Genomic DNA, 24,527 nt, shown 5'->3' with positions numbered 1-24,527 from the left:
TGCGTGTGCGTGTGCGCGCGCGCGCCCGCCCGCATGGGTACGTTGCACTAAACTAAGATATAACGCAGATCGAGTAGGCTACATGTTGTTTACCGGACTATTTTTTCGTGGCGGCAGGCGAAACTGAAGAACCGCATCGAGTCACTGGAGCGCCTCCTGGCGGAGGAACGTCAGAGAGTCAGCATGGCCGAGAAGAAGCTCCACCTGTCGGCAGAACAAGGGTTAGCTCCCTCTCTGTCTGATGACGTCAAACTACGGCTGCGAGAAAAGGAACTGTTGCAGGAAGAGGTGAACGTTGTTGTTTGTTTGTTGTTTTGTTTCAAAAAACAAGAAAGGTTTGTTGTTGAAACGTTTAATTTATGACAAAACCATACGTTGCGTTCACTAATCTTCGACCCAGCGGCCTTTGAAATGGACAGATTGACAAACAACATGTTCGTTGGTTCGATTGCTGCTTTCTTAGTTTCTTTCTTCCTTTCTTCCTTTCTGTCTTTCTGTCTTTGTTTAGATTTATTAAACAAAGGGACGTATGCGCTCTAAATATAGTCGACATGTTCATCAATAGTTATTGAGAGTTAACTTATGTGGAACCAATCTCCTGGCACCTGAGAGAGTGATACGTATTGAAATAAACCTGACCGTTCTGTGTTTCTAGCTGACAGAGAACCAGCGCCACCTGCGAGTAGCGACGGACCAGATCCAGGGCATGAGGGAACGGCTTCACGCAATGGAGGATGCACACCACAGACTGAAGGTCGACTATGGCAAACTCTGTGCTATGGTGAGCTGGCAGCTTGGCTCTTTTTTCACTTTGGCTTTTTTTAGTCACTTGAGAAAAAGTGACTCTATGTAATCGGTCAGTGTTAGTCTGTCCGGCCGGCCGTCCGGCCGGCCGTCCGTAGACACCACCTTAACGTTGGACTTTTCTCGGAAACTATCAAAGCGATCCGGCTCATATTTTGTTTAGTCGTGACCTCCAATGACCTCTACACTTTAACGATGGTTTCGTTGACCTTTGACCTTTTTCAAGGTCACAGGTCAGCGTCAAAGGAAAAATTAGACATTTTATATCTTTGACAAAGTTCATCGGATGTGATTGAAACTTTGTAGGATTATTCTTTACATCAAAGTATTTACATCTGTAGCCTTTTACGAACGTTATCAGAAAAACAAGGGAGATAACTAGCCTTTTCTGTTCGGCAACACACAACTTAACGTTGGGCTTTTCTCGGAAACTATAAAAGTGACCGGGCTCAAATTTTATGTGAACGTGACTACCAGTGACCTCTACACTTTGACGTCTGCTTTGGTGACCTTTGACCTTTTTCAAGGTCACAGGTATGTCTTGAAGGAAAAAAATTGAAATATCATATCTCTGAAACTATTCATCGGATTTGATTCAAACTTTATAGGATTATTCTTTACATCAAATTATTTACATCTGTATTGTGTTGTGAATAGCAATTTCTTCCTGTCCATCTGATGCCTCATATAATATTCAGAACTGCGAAAGTGACTCGATCGAGCGTTTGCTCTTCTTGTTGTTTGTTTCTTTTGTTTGTGTTTTTTTGTTTGTTTCTTTTCTTTTCTTTATTTGTTTCTTTTTGTCTTTTTGTCTGTCCTTCTTTCTTTCTTACTTTCTTTCCTTCTTTCTTTCTTACTTTCTTTCCTTCTTTCTCGTGCTTCTGACTTTCTTCCATTCTGTCTTTCTTTCTTTCTTTTTTTCTTTGTGCTTTTGTGGGTTTTTTTGTGCTAGTTTCTCTCTGCTCTACTTATCTCCTATTTTATCATTTTTCACAAACATAGTCTGTTCATTTTCTAGTGAAATGGACACTGAGATAGGTTACGAACAAGAAGTCATGACAAAATGTCAAACTATCTCCATTCAGAGAATAGTGCCTTGAAACACAACGTTCAATATGACTACTACGTTCTATGTGGTTTTATCATTCTCCTCAATATGTTTAGAATGCGCAGTTTATTGTGTGTTCTTCGTGCATGTATTATTTATTCATTTATCTCATAATTTATTGATGTAATTGCTTGACCACCTTATCTGACCCCAGCTGGACAGCGGAGACTCTGACCTGACTGACCAGGACTCGGACAAAACGCCAGAGAACAGCGTAGAGCCTGAGGGGTCCCTGGTAGCTCTGCGGGCAGCACGCCTCGACACCGCGGCAACGCCCTCTTTAACGGTCAGTTTTGTGTGTGTGTTCGTGTGTGTGTTGTTTTTTGCAACCCTTGTTGCAACCCATCTCTTTAATTCCAAAAACTCATAATTAAAACCATTAGTTTGTGCAGATGAGATGAATTTGTGAGTTTGTGAAACAGGTTATAGAGTCATGTTTTGTTCTTGTACGATGTGTGTGTGTGTGTGTGTGTGTGTGTGTGTGTGTGTGTGTGTGTGTGTGTGTGTGTGTGTGTGTGTGTATGTGTGTGCGTGCGTGTGTGCGTGTGGGTGTGAGCGAGTGTGTGTACGCAATTCGGTGAGCACTCTGTTTGGTTGTTGTGTTTGAATGTATTATGTGTTGAATGTACTCAAGCCAAGCAACATTCATGTGTACTGCACGTGGTTGTAATACAATCTTATTTCTTATGTCCTGGGTCCAAAGTCTTCATAAATTTAGCCCTATGTTTGTAATGTTTCTGAGTTTTTTGAAGGGTTGTATAGGGAAATGATTTTACGTTTGGTAGACAAAAAACACATGCAAAAACAAATAAAAATTGTGAACAGTATTTATGTAATGTTCCAGACGGACACTCACTCAACGACAAAAACTGACTCAACGCACAACAAAACCAACACAGGGGGCGTCGCCGCGTCATCGTCAAATGACGTCACAACACTGCAGCATGACGTCGCACGCTATAAACTCAAGGCTGAGCAGTTGGAGTACAAAGTGGAAGAGGTGTGTGTATGTGTGTGTGTGTTTGTGTGTATGTGTGTATGTGACAGTGTGTGTGTGTGTGTGTGTGTGTGTGTTTGTGTGAGTATGTGTGTGTGTGCGTGTGTGTGTGTGTGTGTGTGTGTTTTGGGTCTCTGTGGTCTCTATGGTCTACTTCGCCCAGTTAATTTGAGGCTTAACCAATTTTAATTCTCTCTACGGGCATAAGTTAGCGCATGGTTAACATTGGTGTTTCAAATGAACACTAGTGTCTAACATGTGCTACCTTTTGCCTGTACTATATCACATGTACAGTGTGTTCAAAACTGGTGACAGAAAGTGTGTTCAAAAGGGGAACACTTCAGTTTACAGTGAAGCCACAAGTCAGAAACAACTGTGTTGCAAGATTGGTGTTGTTCATGTCACAGATAAGCGACATCTGGCGGTCAAAGAGCGCAGCCACAGACGGGGAGAAACGCAGGATGGAGGAACAGCTGAAAGACAAGACTCACGAGATCTCGCACATCAACGAGACTTTGGCCAAACTCAAACAGGAACTGAAGGTATGTGTGCTTTCGGCTTTGCCAAAGATATATCTCTAAAACAAAATGTCAGTACATGTATAACATATCATAATCATATTTGTCCAGTCAGAACTCTCTTGGAGAGATTGGATGAGACTTTACAGTCAAACACAGTGTATTGCCTTAGGCCATTGTGCCATTGGAAAATGGGACATACATATATAAAATAACAACATTGATGAAGGGGAAAACAAAAGACAGTGCACGATCTTGGTCTGATATTATCTCCAGAAGAAGTGAGGGCATACTAGTATTACTCTATGGTCACTAAAATTATGTTGCGAAAGTGATCAGAGACGGAAAAAGCAGTCGCAAAATAGAAAGCTAGCCAGCTGAATGAAGATGCTCACACAATTCTCAGGTCACTGAAACTATCTTACGAAGATGTGTTTGGGAATTCCTTTAACTCATTGTCTCCCGGGTACATAGCCGTACCCACTCATATGGCTCTATTTGACCAGGTACGGATATATTCGCTCAGACTGTTAGCTTCAGTCGCTTCCTGTAACGTCGATCTAACACCTGCATTCAAGCGTGTTGATACCGAGTTACTACACAGTTACTACAATTCTGAGTGGCCTGCTGCAGCACAGCTGGTCTCGGCAAAAAACACTTGGTCAACATAGGTGGGGTAGAAAGTGTTAATGGAATAATACCTGAGAAAAAAAGCCCCCAAGATCGCTTCCAAAGTTATACCATAAGATGCTTTGTTCAAATAATGCTTCCGCGCGGGAGAACTGCCATCACTTTGCAGAATGAAGTATGTTAAACGTAAAATTAAATGTTGTTAAAGGGGCAATGAAAGACTCAAGACTCAAAGATTGTAATGTCCTTATAAAAAAAAACAAGGAAAATTGCCTCGCAGTGTCAGGTGGTTTAAAGGCACAGTGCAGCTCACAGCCTTCGTTTTGCGTTTTTGTTGCAGCTGAGAGCATTTACAGTTCAAAAATCCTCCTATGGTAGTAAAACAACCCCAAAACTACCCAACGACGACATCTGTGAAGCTCGACAGTTTCTTCGTTCACGCGAGTGCATAAATTAACCTAGTTATTACGTGGTGTTTGGTCGGAGTTCGATTCAACTGAGTGATTCCGGCCTCCATTTTGTTTTACACAAACTCATGATGACGTCTGACATAGTTTGCTAGTGACGTGTCTTTTTGTGCTTGATGTGGTGATCTACCTGATCTAAATTTAGATCCAAAAATAGGTCAAGACCAGCCGGGTCCGAGTACGAAGTTAATTCGTTAAAAAATTCGCAGTTCTTGACTCTTTGGGTGCAAGTCAATGAAACTTGGTAGTTCTTCTAACGGATAGCTGACTGAGGTATGACTAAAAGCCCCAGGGGCTCCGTGCACCTGGATTTGACAAGTTCAGTACCTTTAAAACATAAATAACATCTCAATAGAGCACTCTTTGTTGGGTTAATACTTACTTCCACTCAGTTACTTGCCTTGTTTGTGTACGTGATGCGGCAACCAGACCGTGGCGTCATTGATCTTGCCGCCAGGCGGCGCTTCTAGATAACTTTTAGTTTCCAACACCAGAGAGAAGTCCGTGAAGCGCATTCAGTCACTTTGATTAAATTAATGATCATACAGTTACTTGTGTCTATTTTCGAGCGAATCGCGCCGTGTGCGTTACATAGGTATCCCCAGATTTATTAAGAAACTCCCACCAAACGGTCAAATCAATACAATCATGTAGTATCCCTTTCATTATTGTTAGACCCAGTCGGAAGAACTGGCCCAGGCGGAGCAGAAGGCGAGTCAGCTGAGCGAAGAGGTCACGAGACGACAGGCGGCAGAGCACGAGTTGCACGAGCTTCTCACGCACGCTACGGAGCGGGAACACAGTGTGAAACAGCTCAGGGAGGCTGTTAGTGCTAGGGATGAACGACTCAAGGAAAAGGTGAGGAGAGTCGATGGGGGTAGGGAGTGATGGGGTGGTGGGGGGTGGTGTTGGGGGTGGGGTTGATGGTGGGTAGAGAGTAATGGGGTGGTGGGGGTGGTGTTGGGGGTGGGGTTGATGGTGGGTAGAGAGTAATGGGGTGGTGGGGGTGGTGTTGGGGGTGGGGTTGATGGTGGGTAGAGAGTAATGGGGTGGTGGGGGTGGTGTTGGGGGTGGGGTTGATGGTGGGTAGAGAGTAATGGGGTGGTGGGGGTGGTGTTGGGGGTGGGGGGGGTGGTGGGGGTGGTGTTGGGGGTGGGGTTGATGGTGGGTAGAGAGTAATGGGGTGGTGGGGGTGGTGTTGGGGGTGGGGTTGATGGTGGGTAGAGAGTAATGGGGTGGTGGGGGTGGTGTTGGGGGTGGGGTTGATGGTGGGTAGAGAGTAATGGGGTGGTGGGGGGTGGTGTTGGGGGTGGGGTTGATGGTGGGTAGAGAGTAATGGGGTGGTGGGGGGAGGTGTTGGGGGTGGGGTTGATGGTGGGTAGAGAGTAATGGGGTGGTGGGGGGAGGTGTTGGGGGTGGGGTTGATGGTGGGTAGAGAGTAATGGGGTGGTGGGGGGAGGTGTTGGGGGTGGGGTTGATGGTGGGTAGAGAGTAATGGGGTGGTGGGGGGAGGTGTTGGGGGTGGGGTTGATGGTGGGTAGAGAGTAATGGGGTGGTGGGGGGTGGTGTTGGGGGTGGGGTTGATGGTGGGTAGAGAGTAATGGGGTGGTGGGGGGTGGTGTTGGGGGTGGGGTTGATGGTGGGTAGGGTGTGTAATGGGGGGATATGTGGGTTGGTGGGTGTGAGTGTGTCTGTATGAAGGGTGTGTGTCTGTGTGTGTGTGTATGTGTGTGTGTGTGTGTCTGTGTGTGTGTATATATATTTATCCTACATACGTGAGAGAAACACCCGTGAGATAATAATCGTTCAAATCACACTTGTGTATATCATGTAAATGAGGTCATGTCAAGCAAGTCTGGCAGGGACATGTTTTTCCACAGCTTATGATGCCAAAGTCACCGAGACAAACGTCATTATAGAAACAAAACTTGCGCTCGCTAATTACCCTCGATGAATCTTTAGAACTAATACGTCACGCCACACTTTCAGAGTGACGTTTCTTTGTTTTGACGTAATAGATTGCACGATGCTTTAGAAGAGATCGAGGTTCCAAAACAAGCGTCTTCAATTTAGCTGCCTCGACTGCAAAACATTTTCAGTAATATACACGTAAGTACAGTATGTAGGATAAACAAAATACTACATGGCTTGCTGTGTCGTACCAGATTTACACTCGTTGCTTTTTCAAATAGTGAACAGCTCGCTTTCGCTCGCAGTTCAATATTTTTAAAAAAAATCGTGTAAATCTGGTACGACACAGCAAGCCATGTAGTATTCTCTCTCTATATATATATATGTGTGTGTGTGTGTGTGTGTGTGTGTGTGTGTGTGTGTGTGTGTGTGTGTGTGTGTGTGTGTGTGTGTAATTGAAAGTTCGGGTTTTTGCACTACGAATTGCTTCCTTGCTTTCATTGGATGATTGCTTGATTGCTTGCTTGCTTGCTTGATTGATTCATTCATTGATTATGTATCATCCATTGCAGGATGACATCATTCACTACCTGAACACTGTGCTGGAGCAACGTCAGACAGAGATTCAGGACATGCAGACACGCGTCACGGATATTGCGTCACGGATGGCCCAAAAGCCTGTGACGTCATCGCAGGATATGAGCCCTACAAAAGAGGTAAGCTCCAAGAGAAGTTTTACTGAAAATGTTGATCAGTAAACATTGTTAATGCAGTACTGGACAGAAAAGGGAAGCCTGCACCATATTTTGTGTGTGTTTTTATTGACGGAGCGAAGTAAAGAAACGAAAAGAACTTTACGAACACACAAAGTACGCATTTTTTTCTGCATTTTGATACAGGCTTAGATTTGGACACCAGATTAGGCCTGAAAATCATCATATAAATCTGAAACGAAAATTAGTACTGAAGGCAAGGTTGGAAGTTTGAAAGAAAAATAATGACAACGGCATGTGGTTTCACGCAAGATGTTCTTGATAGCAATAATGTAGACTGCAACACGGCTGCATGCATCCCACTTTAAGCAGCATCTGAATATCTTTATATTCGATCGTCTGTACATTTTAGTCATTCTTTTCATTTTTTCTTGACTGTTTCAGACCGGCGGTGAAACAGACGTGGAGAAAGAAAACGCGAGACTAAGGGAGAAAACTCGGAGTCTGCGCGCGGAGATGGAACAAAGGGACAGAACTCAAAAGGAGCTGGAACTAAGCAGACGAATACTGGAAGAAGAGTCGCTCGGAAGGGAGAAAGAGCGGGCTGCACTGCAGGCGGCTCTCAACGTGGCGGAAGAGAAGATACGACTCTACGAAACGCTTTCCACCACTCCAAGCAACAAAGCCATGGAAAATATCAAGGTTTGTGGATCGATAAAGCTCAAATCAAATCAAATCAAATGTACTTTATTATCTCAAATCTGAGAAATTGCATTGGTGGTACATAAACATGAAGACAAACGGAGCACTACAACATTGTTAACATTGAAATAAATGTACTGCTCCAGTTGGCATTTCATTTTATCCTACATACGTGAGAGAGACACCCGTGAGATAATAATCGTCCAAATCACACGTGTCACTGTATATCATGTAAATGAGGTCATGTCAAGCAAGTCTGGCAGGGACTTGTTCGCGATATAACCTTCGTGGTTGAAAACGACGTTAAACACCAAATAAAGAAAGAATAAAGGGACTTGTTTTTTCACTGCTTATGATGCCAAAGTCACCGAGACAAACGTCATTATAGAAACAAAACCTGCGCTCGCTAATTACCCTCGATGAATCTTTAGAACTAACACGTCACGTCACACCTTGAGAGTGACGTTTCTTTGCTTTGACGTAATAGATTGCACGAGGCTTTAGAAGAGATCGAGGTTTCAAAACAAGCGTCTTCAATTTAGCTGCCTCGACTGCAGGACATTTTCAGTAAAATACACGTAAGTACAGTATGTAGGATAAACAGAATACTACATGGCTTGCTGTTTCGTACCAGATTTACACTCGTTGCTTTTTCAAATAGTGAACAGCTCGCTTTCGCTCGCAGTTCAATATTTAAAAAAAAAAAACTCGTGTAAATCTGGTACGACACAGCAAGCCATGTAGTATTCTCTATTTCTGTGTAACATCTTCCCATTTTGGGTTAATCTGAGAGACTTGACTTGACTTTGTACCCTTCTTTTGTTTGTTTACCTCCAGAAGTCAGATTTCTCATTGAGTTTAATACTGTCAGCAGCAGCAGTGTTCAAATCAAGAGAATAAGTTGCAGGTGTCATGTAGGAGTAACCTCGCCATGCAATATCATCCACTCATCTTGTGAGTTCCGGGGCTCTTACTCTTCAATATTGCGTCATATCAGCAACCCCCTCGACACTATGTCAATAAGCATCGATACTGCATGATAAGTCACCCTCATTGATTTTTTTATGAAAAATCTTGAAAATAGGAACTCTGGTATAGTTGCGTTCAATCAAAATATTCACGCACGAAGGAATTTTCTGGTTATAAGTTGTAATTTTGTCGGTTGAAGGCTGCAGAAAAATGATTATAAAAAGACAGCACCGCTGATAAACCATATGTGTCTATATTTTACAGAAGGAGAGCCTTCAGTATTTCAAGGAGAAGGAAGCCATGCAGGCCCAGGTGACGTCACTACAGCACGAGCTGACCACGTGCCAACGAAGCGCACTGGATACCACAACGAGGCTGAAACAGGAAGTGAGCAGCAAGCTGCAGCAACTCAAGGAAGAGACCGACGCAAACAAAAAACTCATGCCGGAACTGGAAAGGCTTCGCATGCAGGTATATATACCATCCTTCTTTTGTGGAAAGAATACAGTTAAAATGGCTGGACTTGACATTGATTGAACTGACGGCAGGACATGTTTCTGTCTGTCTTTCTGGCTGTGATTGGTCGGGTTTCAGGGCCGGATCTGGGGGGGGGGGGTTCCTGGGGTTCCGGAACCCCCCCCCTGGCGGCCATCCCTGGCCATCCAATGTACCTCTCAGAGAAAAAAAAATTGTGGACTTTGGACCCCTGCCTTCAGTTGGAACCCCCCCCCCCCCCCTCAAATGAACTTGGTCCGGCCCTGGGTTTTAAAAGCACTTCTAAACGTGAAACCATATTGAAGATTAAAGCCTGATATTAATTGCGTGAAGTCGACTTCGCAAAGCTCGCTGCACGAAGTTTTGACACTAATTATTTTTAACTGTGGGTTTTCGGTCTAAAGAATTCAACAAGCTTCGCGAAGTCGACTTCCGTCTCAATTAGGGACAGCCTTACAGATCATTCGTGTAATTTCAACAGGCGGAGCGAGCGTACCGGTTACAACAGGAAGAAAGGCTGTTACGAGCGGAACACCAAGCGATGAAGGTCCGCTATGAAACTCGTGTGGAGAAAATGTCACAAGAATACAGGTAAGTCGCTCGACCAGCAAATTCCCCCAAAAAGACCCACCCATTTTACGTCCCATTTTCCCGCACATGTTCAAGGTCGTTAGCGGGAGGTATTACAGTATTTCCAAAACTGTGTCAAAGTTGTGTCAAAGTTGTATCAAAGTTGTGTCAAAGTTGTATCAAAGTTGTGTCAAAGTTGTGTCAAAGTTGTGTCAAAGTTGTGTCAAAGTTGTGTCAAAGTTGTATCAAAGTTGTGTCAACGTTATGTCAAAGTTGTGTCAAAGTTGTGTCAAAGTTGTATCAAAATTGTGTCAAAGTTGTATCAAAGTTGTGTCAAAGTTATGTCAAAGTTGTATCAAAACTGTGTCCAAACTGTGTCAAAGTTGTGTCAAAACTGTGTCAAAACTGTCAAAACTGTGTTAAAACTGTGTCAGAACTGTGTCAAAACTGTGTTAAAACTGAATCAAAACAGTGTGAAAGTTGTACTGTGTGCACGTGCAGTAAGATCATGATGACGATGGAGACGCTGCAGAAGGAGAAGCTAGCGGACAAGGAGATGGTGACGCAGGTCCAGAAAGCCATGACACTAATCAAGGAGGCGCATGCGCAGGACCAGCGGCGCTGGGAGGAGGAGAAAGCCAGACTGGACAGGCAAATCAAGGAGGTCAGTTTTGAACCAAATTTTGTTGTTGTTGCAAAGGCACCCCTTTTCTCATGAAAAAGATACTGCCATGCCACTAGTGGTTTTTTTTTAAAGAAAGTATTCCATGAAATAAATCCCACTCATCAAAGCAAGCAGCCAGGTCTTCTCCAACGTTAAAGTCTGGGTTTTTTGCAGCTGTCTGAAACCACAGATGAGGTCATTCTTATGTAACAGAAGAAGAACTCGTTTACTAAGAAATATGTCACGCTGACATCAGTAATGCGGTGCTGACGTAATTTGTTTATTGTAGTTATTTGAAACGGAAGCCCCTGAGCTTCATACAAAAGAAAAACCTGTACAACATGACATTTTTCTGGCATCATAAGTGCAATAACGTTCAGCTATGAATTAAATTGTCTTCATTCTGACGTCATTGCCGTTGACGTCAAATTTTGCTCTCCGCAGCTGTCGGAAACGAAAGAGGTGGTGAACCTGATGCAACAGAAGACGTCAGAACTGCGAGAGGAACTAGTGCACCAAGAAAGATGTCGCGCTGACGTCGTCAACAAATACTCCACAGAGCGCACTGCTTGGAACATTGACAAATCCACGCTAGAAAGTAGGATAAATCAGGTATGTGGGACATTGACAAATCCACGCTAGAAAGTAGGATAAATCAGGTATGTGGGACATTGACCAATCCACGATAGAAAGTAGGATACATCAGGTATGAGGGACATTGACCAGTCCACGCTAGAAAGTAGGATAAATCAGGTATGTGGGATATTGACAAATCCACGCTTGAAAGTAGGATAAATCAGGTATGTGGAACATTGACAAATCCACGCTAGAAAGTAGGATAAATCAGGTATGAGGGAAATTGACAAATCCACGATTGAAAGTAGGATAAATCAGGTATGTGGGACATTGACAAATCCACGCTAGAAAGTAGGATAAATCAGGTATGTGGGACATTGACAAATCCACGCTAGAAAGTAGGATAAATCAGGTATGTGGGACATTGACAAATCCACGATTGAAAGTAGGATAAATCAGGTATGTGGGACATTGACAAATCCACGATTGAAAGTAGGATAAATCAGGTATGTGCACGCAAGTGTTTGTGGATGTGGTGTCTGTAGCTTCAGCTCTGCGGATGACGTCATTCAAGTACAAAAAACGGGTCCCCTGACCGTTCATAGAATGATGACCTTATTTATTGCATGGATGGATTAAATGATTGATTAATTGACCGGTGGATTTTGAATGTATTTATTTAGAACTTACTAAGACAGTAGAAAACGCATCGTTAAATATGCCACCAATTCATTGACATCGTAAAGCAAGAATGGGTCCGTTTTGAAGTTAACAGGTCTGCGAGGATAATTATTGTCTTACTCGATAGTTTTGCTGACAGTTGCAAAGGGAAGGGGGGAGTTTAAGACGCCTGGTTTAAGACCCTATTTTCTGTTCACAACGTCTGCAAATTTAGCCACATTTTAAGACTCCTCACTTCTTCTGACCGCCTTTTCTCAGATGTTTTGAGGTCAGAAAGGGAAGGGTCCGCTGTATTTTGCTAACTCGAGTCTCTTCTCGTGTTTCTTATAGCTGGAAGAAAAGCTGAAAAAGGTCCAAAAGAGTCCAGGATCGTCGGTTGCCTTGGAGACCGCCTGGGCCAAGGAACGAGCAGAACAACAACGTCTGCTGACCGAGGCGCACGCGCTTGCCCTTGACCTACAAAAACAGCTGACGTCACGGAACCAGCAAACACAAGAAAGCCAGCGACGCCTAGCGGAGAAAGTAGACACCGAGAGAAAAGCTTGGGACAAAGAGAGGAAAGAGAAAGAAAAACAAGTGGCTGAGGTATGTTTGTACTGGAAGTGATCGTGTAACCCCTTCTTCCAATGGCGCCCCCAGGAATGTCTTGGTGAAACACATTCTGACGGGCCTTTCTAGGCACACAATAGTAGTGAAGCTAACGCAAATAGTTCGATTATGAACTAAAAATGTTAAATCGTAAAAAATAGAACGAATACTTACCTACGAGGATCTTTACATATATGTTATTTGGGTTGTTGACCAAAATATGAATATTTATTTTAAACAGATCTGGACAATCATTGTTCACGTCAACAGCGAGCGCAGTCTCGAAGAACAATGACTGTCTCAATTTGTGTAAAATCTCATATGCATATGGTGGTCAAAAATACAATTAACGTATAATAGGGAGACATAGCAGCGTTCGTCGGTCAGCGGCCGGCCGTGGTGATGGGTCTTGGACGTCAGAACTGACCCCCATGAAGAAGACAGTGCTATGTTTCTGTAATACAGTGGAAGCCCTATTTTGCGACCTCCCAAAATCTGAGAAAATCAGTTCTTAACAAGAGGCGAAGCCTTCAAGGCTCACGTAAGAAATCGACAAACAGTAACACATACTCAATCACACCGTCACACATACACACACACAGTAAGCTTAGCGGTGACACGGTGCAAGAGTGCGAGACACTAGATCTAGATCTGTCTGTCTGTAGCCTACTTACGGGACACGACTGCCAGATGGACAGATCGACACTGCGCTTTCGACAGCGCTTCCTCGCGCAGACACTAGAAACACGCTGTGCAGATTAATCTGTAGGAAATCTCCTTTGGTTTCTTTTTATACCACAATCCTTCACGCGATCTGACCTATCCTTGACCCCTGACCTGGTCTACATACCACACACGACACAAACCAGTCACCTGTTTTTACCCCCCCAAAACCCCCCACCACCCGTTTTCTTTGGATACACACTTTAACTACATACGTGCCGACGAAATGTTGATCATTGCTTCAATACTTTGAAGCTGTTGCTTGAATAATAACCAGGTAAAATTAGTATTTCGGTGTTCAGTCAAATGTTAAAGTTTCTACCACAGACATATATACATACATACATACGCACGCACGCACAGACAGACAAAAGTTAGCATCGCATAGGCTACACTTACGTGAGCCAAAAAGGAGGTAGTCTTACAATGGAGGGAAATTTACAGAGGTTATATGAACAGAACATCTGAAAAAAATAAGGTCTTAAAAGTGAGGGATCTTAACAGGGGGGTTCCACTACACTAAACTTGTGTATGTGTCTCAACAGCTGGAGTCGCGCATCAAGTGGCAGGGGTCGCTGCAGCACGGCGTGTTGGAGGTGCAGCAGACAGCAGAACGACAGGTGCAGCAGGCGCGCGGCGAGAAGGCCGAGTTGAGCAAACTTCTGCTACACATGCGTCAGCAGCAGTCGCGTGACGCCAAGGCCCTTGATGACGTCATGGCAGGGGTAGGTCGTCGCTTCGACGTGAGTGTGTTGGTTGGTTGTTTAGTTGGTTGATTAGTGAATGGGTTGGTGAATTAGTGCCGTGTTAGTTGGTTGGTTGTGGTTTTGGATGAGAAGGAAAGAAAAAAACGGATTAAAGAGATAATTTCTTGTTGTGTGTGCATCCCCAGTCTATGCAAGCGCTGTAAGGCCAGTGACAGCCAACATACACGCTCTTTCTTCTTTTTGTGTGTCCTTTACCCTACCTGACCCACTCCCCGTTTCTGTCTCCGGCAAATGCTTCGCTTGGAATTTATCATTCAGAGGAGTAAGTGACTAATTTCAACGTTTCTGATTGCAGCTGGTGAGGCTGAGAGAACTGGGTGGCAAACTGAAGTCGCAAGAAGGGAAGCCTACCAAAGTTGACCAGCCAGACCTGGACCGTGTAAGTAGGAAAACCCATGGGTAGAGTTGACAACAGATTGTGGCTCGATCTTAATTGATTGAGTCATTTGACTTTGCTCCGTACGATGTTTTAAAGGGCCTAATTTTAAGGGGGTTCTAGATCAGTTTGATATGTGTGTGTGTGTGTGTGTGTGTGTCTGTGTGTGTGTGTGTGTGTCTGTGTGTGCCTGTGTGTGTATGTGTGTGTATGTATATGTGTGTGTGTGTGAGTCAGTGTGTGTGTGTGTGTGTGTGTGTGTGTGTGTGTGTGTGTGTGTGTGTGTGTGTGTTCGACGGTATGTGTTTTAAGTAATGTTTTAACTGTTTACTTGTGTACTTGGCTTGACAAAACGGCTTTAGAAAAGCGGCCTACGGAAATGTGAGCGTTTATTTTGTCTGATATGTACAGCATGCTTATTTTCAATTACAAAATGTATTTCATATGAATTTCATTTTTTTTCAGGATATCTTGCAATACATTAAGCAGGTATGTAATCAACTTTTGTTTAATTCTCCTACTTTCTTCTCTGTAAACTGTATGCATACTTTGAATTTGTTATTGCTGGTGGTGGTAGTGGTGCTGTTGTTGTTGTTGTTGTTGTTGTTGTTGTTGTTGTTGTTGTTGTTGTTGTTGTTAATAATGATAATTATAATAGTTATGATAATGAAAATAGTTATAACTATCAGAATGGCCATTATCATAAAATTATGTGACTTTTGTTCGGCAATTTTTCCGGATCTAAAAGGCAATGGATATGAAAATGATGATATGATACATATCATGACAGGCAGTAATATACGGAAGTTCAGTGTGTAACGTTATAGAAATATTTGTTTTAGTGTAGAACAAGTTTGTGACACTAAGTGACAGTATGCATTGTTGTACTGGCAAAAGTAGCACATACGGTGTTCACTAGCGTTCACATGAACACTTGTGGATAATATGTGATTATTATGTGTGCCTCTTTTGCTTGTAGAACTATGTACGTTGTCACAAAGTGTTCAAAGCTTGTTGCAGAAATGTGTTCACTTCTGTTCAGAGTGTACCATTAATGCTGAACCCCCCCCCCCCCCCCCCCCCCACGCAATTTAAGACTTCCTCTAGCTCTATTTTAGGAAAAAAAATCAGATTTTCTGTAAATGTACCTCTATTTTAAGACTCCCTGCTTTTTAAGACCAGATGTTCTGACGGTCTGAAAGAGGGGGTTCCACTGTGTTGTGTGCACGTGCAATATAATTCCTTTGACTTGCAGGCGATGCTTCAGATCACGACGGCTGCCGATGATCTCTCCAAACACAAAAAGGCGAGCGACAATGGCCAGATACGAAGGTAAGGGCAATTCTGCTTCAATCGTGTTTTCTGTGTATTTTTGGCTGGTTCATTGATGGATGGATGGAGTTTAGAGAAACAGGTCGGGCCCCAACATCGATTGTCGAGAAAACATGCAGTGTGTTTGATGTGGCTATTTTGATTTATTATAGTTAAGCCAAATTTAGAACTTCTTAATTTCTAAAGTGTCTATCCTGAGCTGCATGCCTAAGTGTCTTTCTAGTTCAAGCATTGTCGCTTATCAACGATTTTTCAAAGATTGTATTTTTTTCATCCACAGGAGTCTTTCAAGTTCTGAACTGGAACAGTTGCGGGAGGAACTCAAAGAACTACGTCAGGAAAGCGGTGACGTGTTTCCTGCTCTTGGCGTGACGCAGAAGAGCCCCTCTTTCGACGCGCAGCGCGGTGACGTCACGCGTCCCACAATCCATCAGCCCTTCCGCACATCCAGTCAGACTCCTTCCTACACTTCCGGCACGCACAGCGCGCAGGGATCACGTGCCACGTCACCTGACGGCCACCAGCTGGCGGACATTTCGCTCTCCAGACGGTTTCTGGAGTCTTCGCCTTCCGCGGTGCCCGGGAGTTCTGTTGCTGCTGAAAAACTGCAGCCGACTCTTCGTAAAGAGTCCAGTCCCAAGCCTCAAAGCTCGGGATCTAGTGTAGACCCTTCTTCTGCAGGTGACAAGCAGAGACTTTTTTCGGCTGGTCGTTCGGCGTCTTCATCTGCTGCGATGACGACCCCATCAGCGACCAGCACAACGATTACAGTAACGACGACGACGACGACGAGTAGTAGCAGTGACGTGTCCAGACCCTCCCGGCCGCGGTCCTTGACGAAGAGTTTGTCCGTGGACTCGCCCCAGCTGAGCTGGATCAACAACCCAACCACCGCCACCACGATTTCCACCTACCCGCGCAGTCACTCCGCCTCCACCACGCCCACCAAACTCGGCCCCGCCTCCATAGCACCGGGAGAAACTGAAGGGGGGAGCCCCTCCCTCCGGACCGTCCGAAGGCGTATCGGCGGACTGTCCCCTCGCACGGCAAGGAAGAAGTTTTTCGAGGAGCAGCCGGCAGAAAAGGCGGGGTTCCTATCCTGGCCTGAGAGGGGGAGGAAGGCAGGAGGGGGAGGGGGCGGGGCTGCGAGGAGCTTGCACGTGCATGGAGTGGACCCGAGAGAGGTTCGCCGCGGGGCGGAAGAGGATCACGAGTGGCTTCTGTCTAGGGTGGTGGAGGTCCCCGCCCACTCTTCCCGCGCCATGAAGAACTCCATTTCATTGGACGAAAAGATGCACCACCGCGTGGCTTCTGAGGTAAGCCACGCCCCCAGACTTTTCACTGCCAGGCAGGGGGCGGAGCCTGCATTATATCCATCTGTACCCACCACTACCACCGCTGCTAGCTCGTCTCCTCAACCTGCGAGCAAAGGGGGACAAGCCAGTGCCAAAGATCGCAGAAAGCTGTTCAAGAAGTCAGCCAGCCTGGACTCCAATGTGAGCGTGAGCATAGCGCGTGCTGGCATGACGACACTGCTGCCCCCTGCAGCCCCATCCACCTTTTCGCCCTCCGACTTCCTGGCCACTCTCAAGGGCAAGCTGGCCCCAGCTTTTGGCAGGTGGGTGTTTGGGTCAATTTATTCGTTCGTGTGTTCTTTCCTTCTCTTACTGAAGTCTACAGGATGTTGTCAGTTGTGACGACGTGTATTATGGTCTTAAACAAGGCGATTTTCGTTTTGTGGGGTTGTTTTTTTTTCTCTATGAGAATAGGAGCTTAAATGTGTTCCTTGAGGGGGGGGGGGGGATTTAAAATTAATATATTTCTTTGTGTAATCTCTCTCTCTCTCTCTCTCTCTCTCTCTCTCTCTCTCTCTCTCTCTCTCTCTCTCTCTCTCTCTCTCTCTCTCTTTCTCTCTCTTTCTCTCTCTTTCTCTTTTGATGATAATGTTGATCATTATCATGATGACGACGACGACGATGTTGATGATCTATCTGACTGTATCCATTGTTAATTTCATAACAGGAAGGGGAAAGAGCAGGACCGTCCCCCCTCACCCCTTTTCATTCCCACCACCATTCCCGACATTCCTCTCCGCCCCTCCGCCACCATCTCAACGACAACGACGACAACGACAATCCCCTTCAGCGCCGCTGCCACCACCAGCGTGCAGAGTCATCACAGTGGAGTGGCCAGTACTTCTACCACGGACTCACAAGCAGAGGTGATTAGTTAGATAGTTAGTTAGTTAATTAGTTAGTTAGTTAGCTAGTTAGTGTGAAGTTAGTTAGTTAGCTAGTTAGTTCGTTAGTTAGTTACTTTGTTAGTTAGTTAGTTAATTAATCAGTTACTTAGTTACTTAGTTGGTTAGTTTTTATAGTGGTTTTTTTTTTAGAGTGAGTGAATGAGTAAGTTAGTTACTTACTTACTTTCTTTCCTAGTCTCAGTCAGCTGGGTAGTCAGTCAGTCGGTCAGTCAGTCAGTCAGTCAATCAGTCAGTCAGTCTCAGTTGCATTGATAAGATAAACTTCCATTCAATTTAACGCAATGATGACACTGGATTGTGAGCTGTGAATTTACAAAGCTAAAGTATCAGATCAACGGAGTGTTGTTAAAGGCCCACTCCGCCTTGTTAAAGGCCCACTCCGCCTTGTTAAAGGCCCACTCCGCCTTGTTAAAGGCCCACTCCGCCTTGTTAAAGGCCCACTCCGCCTTGTTAAAACAGAAGATTAAGGGAGTGTTGTTAAAGGCCCACTCCGCCTTGTTAAAGGCCCACTCCGCCTTGTTAAAGGCCCACTCCGCCTTGTTAAAGGCCCACCCCGCCTTGTTAAAACAGGAGATTAAGGGAGTGTTGTTAAAGGCCCACTCCGCCTTGTTAAAAAAACAGTTGGCCTCACCGTCTGAGATCTAGGCAGGATTGCACAGAGGATTAGACTATCTCTCCACTTGGTCACATACCACAAATGAACAGCCTAGGTGCTCTCTGTGCACACCACTTTTTGTGTTGTTGTTTTAGAATTGATGTTGTAAAAGCGAGGCACTGGTGCCCTTTTCGGAAATTAATTCATAAAAACATTCCAACTCAGCACAGCAAGCAGTCTAGATTTTGATTGTTAGTATGTGACAAAGTGGATGGGTGGTCTTATCCCATGTCTGGGCCTCTTACCCGTGTTTTACTCGACGAGCTAATGAGACAGTAACAAAAGGTCAGGTGTCATGTCCCTGCTGCCCCGAATGACACACGATTGCTGACATTTGACCATTGCCAAAAGAACAAACAAATAAGAAATAGACAGAAAATGGATGTGAAAACTGACTTCCGAATTGTTGATGATCAGTATTTTCTATACCACTAACTAATAATCTACGACGCTTTGCACACGGCCCTCTGCGCGCGAGCACTGCGAGACAACACAGTTAAAGAAGACGCGGGTGACGAGCCTCCTTCGACCTGTTTTCAGGGCATGCTAAATAACCCTTCCCCGAAGAAGTTCCGTGCGATATTAACGCAATCCAAAGCCAGTGAACCCTGCTCTGCAAAATGTTGGTCCCACAAATATAACATTTGCATTGACGAAAAGTATTGGTTCCTGGCAAGTGCATGTACAAGCGAAGAAAGATTACAGTTACTCCCATGGAAAATGTACATAATATTTATCCCACAAATATGTTATTGCATAAAATGAAGTTAAAATGGTTTATGTAGTCTTTGTAATGAAATGGATTATATTGAACATTTCTTTTTGAAATGTAGCAAAATGAAATTGTTTTGGGAAAATGTTAGAAGATGTATATTTGTTAATACAGGAGAAAATATTATATTTAATAACAGAAAAAGATGTATTGTTTGGTTATTCTCCAGAAGTGCAAACCCCCATAAACAAAATTATTAATCATATTTGCTCATTTCAAAAATGTGTATCAGTAAGTATAGATATGGTAGGCCTATTGATATAAATGTGATGTTAGGATATGAATTAGCGTTGAGATATTTCAGTATTGTGTAAATGTTGAAGGATGAATGATGATACGTTGTAGACGGATGCTTGAATTTTTTTATTAAAAGCCCCACAATGATGTGCTTGGCAAGCTTAAATTTTTTTTTTTTTTAAATAATAATCTACGCACACACAGCAGTTTGGCAAAAGTGTGTTGCATGGGACACACTGACATGAAAGTGGAAGATTTTTTCCCTCCAGAGAAACTACATATCAAGTTATTCTTTTTTGTGCTCTTCCATTCCAGTTAACAATCAATTGTTAACGCGTGTTATTAGAAAAATAGAACGAAAACAGATTAAATAGATTGACAAGTGTGCTGGTAATGTCATTTGGGACATACTGACATGAAAACGATACCTTTTGTCATTGTCTCTAATACGATTTTGATTTCTCTTTGCAAGGACTCACGTGGAAGAGGTTTGGGCAGACGACAAGACGATCCACCAGAATCTCGCGATGATGTGCGAGAAACAAGATGGCGCTCACAGTCAGTTGACCGCGCCACCCGCCCCCTAATGGTACACACTGACGTCATCGTTCCTTCGCAAGTCTGGCAGTTCAGCGAGACGGCTGTATGATGACGATGATGTTTCGCAGTGTTTTGACTTACGTCATCAACCAAATGACGTCAAAGACACATGTTTTTCAAAGTGCCTCAAATTTGAGTCAAAACAAGTGACTTTTCTTTTTCTCATTTAAAAGATATAGTGAGAACTTTGAGTATCTTCCCACGTGAATATTTGTCTTGAGAAATGAGAAATATGGGAAATAAGCCGTTCGGTTTTGACAGGTGAATGGACAGCAGGTGATGCTCCCCGCCATAGTCTAATTGTACGATAGTTTAGTTATGTCCCCTGAAGAGACAGTCAGTCAGTGCCTGGGATGATTATTATCTAATTAGTTGCACTGGTTGTGTAATTGGCAAACGTGTCTCCAGTCGATTATATTCTCATGTTTATATCCATGTGTTGACGATGGATGGTAGATGAATATTTGTTTCCAACCCCTGTGAATTTCCCTATTTAATGCGTGCCTTACAAATATCATTCCTCTGTAAAGTACAAGAGTAGTTTTTGTTTGTTTTTTGTTTTTGTCTTGTTTGTTGTGTGCGTAGATGTGTATACCTATTCACGATAGACTTGTACTGACAAAACAGTAGTTAAAACCGATCTTCATTTGAAGAGAACCTTTTCCAGTATTTATTTCGTAAGATTTTGAACGTTTGTACTCGTTTGTTTGTTTGTTCAATGCGTGCCGTGTTTCATATTCATAGTTTCAGTATTTCTGAAGAGTGAAACATACTAAATCATTCTCATAGTCATAGATAACGTTTGTTTTTGGCGAAACTGAAGAGTGAAACATACTAAATCATTCTCATAGTCATAGATAACGTTTGTTTTTGGCGAAACTGAAGAGGCATAGATTGAAGTTCAATCATGATAAGGCCAAAACAAAAAATAGGTCTGTTTACGGTAACCCGACCGACCCTAGTTTTTTCGCGCGACCCTAGACTTTTTTTTGGCATTTGGGAAAAAAAATAATAAAAATCTTGTTTTTTTGGCAAAATAACGTAAAAATATGGTTTTTTGGAAAAAAAAAAAAAAAAAAAAAAAAACAATCCCGACCTACCGACCCTATTTTTTGGGCCTATGTTACCGTAAACAGACCTATTTTTTTTTTTGGCCTAAATGTTTGTTTAAAGAACCTTTAAACAACGAAACCACCGTGCATATTCAGAGAATTTGCTCATTCGCAAACATGTGAACTGAATATTTATTATAATTACAGAAGTATCCTTTAAACTGTGTTACTTAAAGGCACACTCCTTCTTGTGAACACCGTTCGGCTAACCAATCTCAGATATGGCCTGGGTTTGACATAGAATAAGACCACCCCTCTGCTTGGTCATGTACCAAAAATCAGCAGACTAGGGGCTCTCTGTGCATTTAGTTGGAATATTTGGTGAGTTATAATTGTTGAATGAATTGATTTCTTAAAAAGTCACCAGTGGCTTTTACGTTATTCAATCATGAAAAGAAATTCCAACTGTGCACCAAGCGGTTGATAGTCGGTACGTCTCTAAGTGGAGGTATAGTCGTATTCCGTGTAAAGCCTGGTCAGATGTGAGCTATTGAGCTTAACTGTTCACATGGGAAGGAGAGGGCCTTTAATATTACTATTCAATCTGGTGAAGTGAGTGTATGTACCTGTGTGAATCCAGTCGCTTAGCAACACCTCAGTCTATACCACTTTTATATAAAACACCTCAGTTTGATGTTAAACGATTATAATTCTGGTTGGAAAAAAAGTGTGACCTGTCTCCCCAATAAAGTATTCACATTTTCAACGGGGGAAAAAAAGGTTCAAGTTGCAGTTGCAAATCAACTGCATTACGTTTAGTGTGATATTTGTACAAAATCTGTGAGTAATTTATTGTTATGTTATGGTAACACGTTTTAGTCTGGTTTTTATTCTATATGACAGACATATTGTGTCTTTCTTGTTGTGTGCGCCTTTTGAAATTCCCTTTTGAAACAGACTTTACTTAATGTGAAGTACTAGAAAATATACACACGCTGCTTTGAATATTTGTCACTGATTTCCACTCCTCTTTTCACTGCATTTCCCGGCTGTGATTATCTGACGTAAGGTTTTGTGTGGAATATGCTTGACACGTCTGGGGTAAAGAAATCTGAAGATGGTGTCTTGGGCGGAGAACGTCGCTGTTGATGTGCAATATGTACGTTTCAAAGGAGTTAACACCAATTTGATGTGCAATAAGTTTTAAGTGAGTTTACATCAATTTGATGTGCAATAAGTTTTAAACGAGTTTACACCAATTTGATGAGCAATACGTTTTAAGCGAGTTTACACAAATTTGATGTGCAATACGTTTTAAACGAGTTTACACAAATTTGATGTGCAATACGTTTTAAACGAGTTTACACAAATTTGATGTGCAATACGTTTCAAACGAGTTTACACAAATTTGATGTGCAATACGTTTTAAACGAGTTTACACAAATTTGATGTGCAATACGTTTTAAACGAGTTTACACAAATTTGATGTGCAATACGTTTTAAACGAGTTTACACAAATTTGATGTGCAATACGTTTTAAACGAGTTTACACCAATTTGATGTGCAATACGTTTTAAACGAGTTTACACAAATTTGATGTGCAATAAGTTTTAAACGAGTTTATAAAACGTTGGCTGCTGTTGGGGGCTGAATTCATGTTGCCTTTTTGTGCAATTGCAGCGTTAGTGTCTACAAACAGGCATCGCTTAGAGGCTGGTGAGATTTTTAGGTTAGCTTCAATAACACACACACACACACACACACACACACACACACACACAGACACACCAACACACACACACACACACACACACACACACACACACACATAAACGCACGCACGCACGCTCCTATCTCATAACATTTTACCAGATTGATTACGATAACAACGATGATGTCATGTCAGTAAGTGAGAGAAAACAAAAACAGTGACGGAAAAATGCACTTGTATTTTGCGAACAACACTTCGTCATTGCAAAGGACGTCATTATAATTGTTAAAGTCATCATGAATGACATCATTACACCTTATTAGTCATACCCGATTATATCAACCAACCATGCTGTGTCTTAATCCGCTGATACGCACTAACCTACAGCATTAACCACTGGCAGTCTCGCTCAGAAAGTTTGGAAAAATGAAGAATAAACACATCACGGTTTAGATCATGTTTTGGGATTTCTTTTCGACAATATTTTGACAAAGCTTTGATCTGAATTAGTTGCCATGGAAATGAATAAACCTTTGTTGGAAATCTTCAGTTGCTGGTATCTGTGTGTGTGTGTGTCAGTGTGTGTGTGTGTGTGTGTGTATGTGTGTGTGTGTGTGTGTGTGTGTGTGTGTGTGTGTGTCAGTGTGTGTGTGTGTGTGCGCGCGCGTGTGTGTCTGTGTGTGTATTTGTGGGTGTGTGTGTGCGGGTGCGCTATTGTATGTGTGTGTGTGTGTGTGTGAGTGTGCATTTGTGTATGTATGTGAGTGCACATGTACGTGTGTACGTACGTAGGGGAAAGGCTCCTAATATGGACCACCTTTAATTCTAACAAACTAACGGAGCTAGAGCGCTGCATTTATCCTCTCTGGATAACTTGCACATGTCGAAATAGTTGCAGACGTACAAAGCAACAAACAGTTAAGGTTTTTATCTTCTTTACACTTTTGGCAGCGTTCACTCTAAATTTGACGCTTAAAACGGACTAATTTCTGTCCAAAGACATAGCCGTAAACACATAAAAATGGCTTTATATGACATCTAAGGCTGTATTCGCCTCATTTTAGCAATGTTGGCCCAGATTTTCTAGCACAAACAAAAGATAACAGCAAAAAGTCAAAGTATATCGGTGTCCCCTAATATGAACCACCTTCAACAAATCGAAGAAAAGAAAAGATAAAGGTAAGAAGCTTGCTAAACATAACCCATAACTTGCCCTCGAGATTTCAACAAATTATACAAAACAGTCTTCTTTACGTGAAAGTTGATAATTTCTATTATTTTCTCTCTGTTTTTCTTTAATTTCCTGTTGCGTTTCAAATAAAGGCTCCTAATATAGACCAGTTGTGAATGTTTCTGTATTTTAATTTTTGCTGAGTGTCTATCAAAAGCCAATTCGCTCTAATTGTGCTTAAAGGATAACTCAAGATAGAACCACTACCAAACACAAAATGAAACTTCTTCGCAAGAAAACAAGCTAGTTATCAGCGTAAAACGAAAAGTGGTCCATATTAGGGGCCCTTCCCCTATGTGTGTGTGTTCACGTTTTCTTGTGTGCAGGGGAAGGGCTCCTAATATGGACCTCCTCCTGTTCTGAAAAACTATCGGCGCTAGAGCTCTCAAATCAATTTCATTCGCTGTATTCACCC

The 24,527-nt window shown here is 43.0% G+C and overlaps 1 protein-coding gene across 1 annotated transcript; it reads left to right on the top strand.

The window, feature by feature from the left end:
- Positions 1–117: 117 nt before the first annotated feature.
- LOC138979555 (uncharacterized) lies at positions 118–23,430 on the top strand (the record flags this gene model as incomplete). The annotated part of the gene is given in 20 exon segments (XM_070352269.1): positions 118–288; positions 656–781; positions 2,067–2,198; positions 2,757–2,912; positions 3,317–3,451; positions 5,200–5,382; positions 7,008–7,151; positions 7,593–7,850; positions 9,084–9,290; positions 9,796–9,905; positions 10,386–10,548; positions 10,993–11,160; positions 12,136–12,390; positions 13,662–13,841; positions 14,179–14,262; positions 14,725–14,748; positions 15,515–15,591; positions 15,872–17,209; positions 17,614–17,812; positions 19,991–23,430. Coding segments are annotated over 20 exon segments (4,287 nt in total), but the record flags the coding sequence as incomplete, so codon positions are not given.
- Positions 23,431–24,527: the final 1,097 nt, after the last annotated feature.

This window comes from Littorina saxatilis, linkage group LG11 (assembly GCF_037325665.1).
Source record: "Littorina saxatilis isolate snail1 linkage group LG11, US_GU_Lsax_2.0, whole genome shotgun sequence".
In the NCBI taxonomy this organism is placed as follows: domain Eukaryota; kingdom Metazoa; phylum Mollusca; class Gastropoda; order Littorinimorpha; family Littorinidae; genus Littorina; species Littorina saxatilis.
Note: the sequence above shows the minus strand (reverse complement) of the source record. Positions and strands in the feature narration are given on the sequence as shown.